Source organism: Limulus polyphemus, unplaced genomic scaffold, assembly GCF_000517525.1.
Source record: "Limulus polyphemus unplaced genomic scaffold, Limulus_polyphemus-2.1.2 Scaffold295, whole genome shotgun sequence".
NCBI lineage: Eukaryota > Metazoa > Arthropoda > Merostomata > Xiphosura > Limulidae > Limulus > Limulus polyphemus.
The window spans coordinates 598,789-604,586 of record NW_013665905.1 but is presented as its reverse complement, the minus strand read 5'-3'; the positions used below and the strand labels follow the sequence as shown (position 1 = coordinate 604,586).

The window sequence follows — 5,798 nt, the reverse complement described above, 5'->3', positions numbered from 1 at the left end:
TAAACTCGTGTGAAATAATAGAACTGGCAAGAACAAATTATTTTAGTAACACATACTGTAAAAGGCTTGCATTTCTTTACATTCAGTTGGATATACCTCTGTTACAAAAATTGAAAACAGAAAACCAAGTACAGGTATAAGTATTTTGTAATATTATTACTATTTGTAACAATGAGACTAAATATTTTTTTACATTATAAAGTAATAATACAACATATTTATATCATAAAGTTTTATTTTAGTACCTTGATGTCCAACATATATATATATATAAATTTTATAGATAATGGGATGATTGTAAAGGTAACATTTTAAAAAAAAAGGTAATCTTAGACCAGTGAAATAAAAGGGACTGGATATAGTTGTCCATGTAAAACAACAAATAAAACATAATCTTCACTGTACACAGGAACACTTAGAATAGTAAGTTCAGTACAATGATACTTTTTCTGGCCAGTTTTCTTGGTAATGTTTATATTGGCTACTGAAACTGTAAGATAAGAGGATTTTTTCTGGCCAAGTATAACTTCACCTCGAGCTAGTGTTATATTACCCAATCCTGAATTAGTTTACAGATTATAATTATTTTGCATTGAATATGAGATAATTTCTCTGCTGATACTGACTAGTGCATACTGAGGGGCAAGGAAACTAGGTAAATACAAGAACATCTACACGAAAATTTTGAAACACTTATGCTGTTATATACCTGAATAAAAGATACATTAATATTCTAATATGCTAGAAGCTTCCAACAGCCACTCAAGTCTCATATCCAGTATTTTCTTATATAATCAGTTCAGCAAAATATGACATTGCTCGTATAATGACCGATCTTTTCTTTGACAATATTTGAGCAGTGAGTTGTTTGACTTGTTAAATCTGTTTTTATAAAAATGAGTTGTTTAATTAAAATGTTGAATCTAAAATTTCAGTTTCATCATTTTTATTCTGTTATTATGAATTTGGTAATTTGTTCTTTATAAAAGTACAAAATAAATACGTTTCGGTATTGTTATCTACACAAAGTCAGCGGTAAAGTTCATTTGAATAATATCTTCTTCATTTAATGTTATTTTTTCATTCTAGATGAATAAAAGTTCAAGAAACTGATGATAAAGGAAGAGCATCACAGAAATTATTAGACTGCTTTAAACAAAATTTCCAATTGTGTGGGTAAGATACAAATAGAAACATTTTATTTATTTTCTTAGCAAATGGAAATCTTACTACAAATACTTCTATTGGATTATGCTCCACTTTGCACTGCACATCTTTTGTGGTGATATGATTTTCCTCATTTTGACTGTCTTTAACTGACTGGTGATGGGTGTTTGGTGGCAGAATATGTAGCAGTAGTGGATTGTACACTATTTACAATGAAGAATGCTGCCCCTGTTCATAAGTCAGGTGGCTATCATGACAATTGTGTACCTAGAGAGCTGTGGTCATTTTCAGGCTCAAGAAGGCCAGGTGTGACCAAGCAGGCTCCTGTGGTGAGTAGCTTCTTCTTGTGGTTTAACTCAAGTTTTCTTAAATAGTTCTTTTTGCTTGTATTTCTGCATCTTAGAAATTTCAAACTGTTTCATTTTTATTTTCTTTCTTTTTTGCATGCTTTTCTGTGTATAGCCATAACAACTGTATCTACAAACATCTTATTCTAACAACCAGATTAAAAGTCTACGTAAATTTAACATACACTATATGTAAAAGCCTGATATATACTTTGATATTTTTACAAAAGATATAAGAATGCTTACAAGAACTAATCATCCATTTGGACTCAATATATAATTTTGCAAGAACTTCATAAGTTATGTTTACTCTTCTGAAAAAAATTATTTTTTTAATATATTGGTATAAAGACAAAATTTCGACAAAAGACAGACGACATAGTCATGTAATGTTTACCTTCATAGTATAGATAGGGAGCTAAAAAATAAACTTTTTTTGTCTTTTGGTACTTGTTTCATACAACTGTGTATGATATATTAACCTTTTAAGAATATAAAGTTGTACGATTTACCCAGCTCAGGGTAAATTTGAGTTTGAATTAAACCTTTAATGTAATATATATGTATTATACAAATCAGAAATTAACAGCTGTAGAAGATACAAATCTGAATAATGTGATAAAATTTAAAGGTTGGCTGTCTGTAACAACTATTTTGATCATATGTATACAAATCAGTGTCAAAGGAGAAAATAAAACTACATTCTATGTTGCTGGTCATATCTTGTCATTTCACTTCTATAATGATAGTAATGTACATACAAAACAAATGAAAAAGACTGATATACAATAAAATAATTATCTACATTATTTTTAAGTTCTTTCTTTGAAAATTCCTTGAACTTATATTAAGATTTTTAGATTATCAGTTGTTTCAAATTTATCTTAGACATATGTACTAAGGATCCTTCTGGTTTAATGAATTTGTGTGGGACTATGTTGGATTGTCTGTGTGAAGAAAAGTAGCATGGAAAACTTAACCCCTTCACAACAGGTACATACTTGTGTATGTATGAGAAGCGAGTTCCGTTATAAGGCTACATACCTATGTATGTACTATGTATGTACATATTATTTAGCTACCTCTGACAAAAGTCATGACATCATCAGTAAATTAGCTCTTTCTCTTAATCATGATTGGGTTGATTAGGGTGCACTTGGGAAATAATGTGTGAGTCATTCCCCCCACAGGAGTCAGTTTTTTGTTTGCTTTCAAAGTGTGATTGTTTCATTACTAAAAAAACATGGTAGTGATGATAGTGATGTTGACTATTTCCCAGCTGATACTGACAGTGAATGGGATTTATCCTCAGGTGAGAGTGACACCAGTTCTTGTGATTTGGAAGAATCAGTGCCAGTTGCAAGGGAAATATTGATTGGGTGGAAACTAATTTCAGATCCATTTACTGATGCTAGGCCTGAAAACATTGCTCCATTGAACTAGCCATATGAAGGAATAAACCCCAATATAGATATGGCCAGTGAGAAATATAGTAGTTATTTCAAACTCTTTCTTAGTATAGAAGTTATGCATTATTTGTGTGGATGTATAAATGATCGTGCTAAAGAATATTTCAATACGAATCCTGATTGCAATAGCAAAATTTATGGAATCAAGTGGTGTGATGTTACTACTGATGAGCTGTATGTGTTTGTGGCACTGTTTTTTATACAGTGGATTATGTAAGTTCAACCAACTTCATCAGTATTGGCAACACTTTTCTCTTTTTCTATGAATTTATTTTTACTGCAGTGACGTTATGAGTTGGGACAGATTCTTTACTATCATGAAATTCTTGTGCTTTTCAAATGTTTCAGATGTTGAAAGAGAGAGAGAGTGCTCAAACTCAAATAGAACTTGTTTGTGACCTCTTGCATGAAAAATGTATGTAGTCGATGCAGGGGAAAACATTGCAAATGATGAAGCTTTGATACTTTGGAAGGGTAGGTTAGCTTTCCGGCAATATATAAAAACCAAGAGATCACGTTTTGGATTGAGATGATTTGAGTGTATATACCTGGAATTTTAATATATATTATGGAAAGGACACATACCAATTACCATTTGCTACACCCCAAAACCTTTTGGTTTCAGAGAGAACTGTAGTACATCTTGCACAAAGTGAACTAGACCAAGGACGACACATAATTGTTGACAACTTGTATTCCACTTTGAGGTTAGCCGAGTATTTAGATTTGACAAAGACTTGTATGACAGGGACAATAAGGCCAAACAGAGGCTTTCCAAAAGAAATCTGTGCCGAAAAAGTCTACCCAAATTAACAAGTGTATTTGCAAGGCGTGATAATGCTCTAATTGTGCAATGGGTTGACATTCTGGTAATTACAACAAAGTATGAGGCCTCATTGGTTGAAAAGAATAAAACATATTATGGAGGAACATCCAGATTATTCTATAAACCCTATTGTATTGAGAAATATAATAATCATGTGGGCTGCTCTGTTGACAAAACTGACTAATATATGTAACCTTATGACCCATGTCGAAAATCCATGGCATGGCTCAAAAAGCTAGGCCTACATCTAGTTTCTTGGATGACACCAAATGTCTTTCTTGTCTGTAAAAGGCAAAGTGGAAACCAAAAATTGAAATATTCTGGTTATCTCAGCACTGTTGTCAAAGAACTGTTGACAGACCACACAAATGGTGGCTTTGAAAAAGCAGTACCTACAGCAAAACAAGAGGAATGAAACAAAAATGCGAAGTAGAGGAATCAGTCCATGCTCTGGTGTCTATTCCACCTTCTGAAAAAGTAAAAAAGACCCCAAAAGAGCTGCCGAATATGCACAGGAAAGAAAGTAATGAGGACCTACTGTCCTGAATGCCCAGAAAAAGCCAGGCCTGTGTTCCATTAAACACTTAAATGTTTGGCATTCCAAAAAATAATAAGCATAGCAGCCTCACCGTCATCCATAAATACTCTACTAGAGCGTGCTGCAGAGATATATACACACACACACAAATATATATGTGTGTGTTTAGGTTAAGTGTAATATATAATAATTATCAGTTATATTGATTATCACATATACATATATCTTTATGTAATTTCTATAGGCCTATTTCTATATATAAATCCCTCATTAATTGGATTTTTGGACAATTTCCTTATTCTTTTGTCAAGTTTATCTTTCCTGCTACCTTATTTTATTTACCATTTGTTATTAATTATAGTATTTTCTAGTTTTAAGATGGTACATCTATTACCTTCAGGCTAGTTAATAGTTGATTTTTAATTGTTGATCTTCAATATAGTTGGTTTATCTCTTGTTAATTTATGAGAGTTTAGTTACAGCACTGGTTTCCATTGACTCTTTACTCTGTTAAGATTATCAACTTTTTCAAAGAATTTATTTCTGTCAGCCATCATGAATTTTTATATTCTGTTTGAACATCATGAAATGTAATTTGTATACTGTGACTTAGGGACTGTGATAAATATTCTGAATATTCTTTTCCTTCATGTATTGCAGTTTTCAACATTTTTGTTTCTCTGTCTTCTTTTATCCCATTTGACCTTATCTCAGACGTAGGTGAAACACAGATAACATTATCTCTTCTTTGTTTCTAGGAGTAGAACACACTGAGTAGGACAGCTGTTTGTGTCTTTCTATTAAGGACCACTCACCTTCTTTTAATACCACTTATCATTTGAAAAAAGGTGATGATCGATAAAGATATCCCCTCCCCCACCTCAATCCTCAGGTTTATGAGATTAATATTTTGATAATGATGCTCTTCTTTTTGTTTTATGGAGAATATTCTATTCCTTTTGTGTGGCTTACATCTTTTGGATGTTTTGAGTTGACAAAATTCTTTTGACAGTCAGTGAATAAAGGCAGTTTTTCATTTCTCTCATTTTACTTTCCTAAATCTGTGGCTATAGGCTCTTCCAAAGAGGTTCCCTTTAATCCACAATTGTTGGATTACCCTTCTCTGTAGTGGAGAGCTTTATATGCTTGAAATGTTATTTATTTCTTAATTTTCTTCACATGAGCCAAGTTCTTATACTATTTTTGTATAACTAGTTTTCAAATCAGCCAAGACTTTTCTTAATTTTAAAGACTGTTTGAATGACTAAATTTTGTGAATTCACCTTACTTTAGTGAGTGAGGTAGCTGATATATTGTTTCTCATGTTTTGTACTTTGAATGTGGATGTGAGACAGACAGATGGGAAAGTGTTATATATATATATATATATATATATCTATATATCTATTTACAGATCTAGTTTCTTTTATTAAAATCAAATTACTACTACT

General features: G+C 31.8%; 1 protein-coding gene across 5 annotated transcripts in view; it reads left to right on the top strand.

Annotated features, from left to right (window-relative positions):
- LOC106457138 overlaps positions 1 to 5,798 on the top strand; it is a 35,180-nt gene that overhangs the window by 2,574 nt on the left and 26,808 nt on the right. For 3 of the 5 annotated variants that reach the window (XM_022382949.1, XM_013916523.2, XM_022382952.1), the window contains exon 2: positions 1,090 to 1,496. In XM_022382949.1, coding sequence (XP_022238657.1) covers positions 1,380 to 1,496 — 117 coding nt within the window. In that variant the 5' untranslated portion in view covers positions 1,090 to 1,379. Of the gene's footprint in view, positions 1 to 7; positions 135 to 1,038; positions 1,497 to 5,798 lie in introns of those variants that run through there. The other 2 variants (XM_022382951.1, XM_022382950.1) reach the window with 2 other exon arrangements.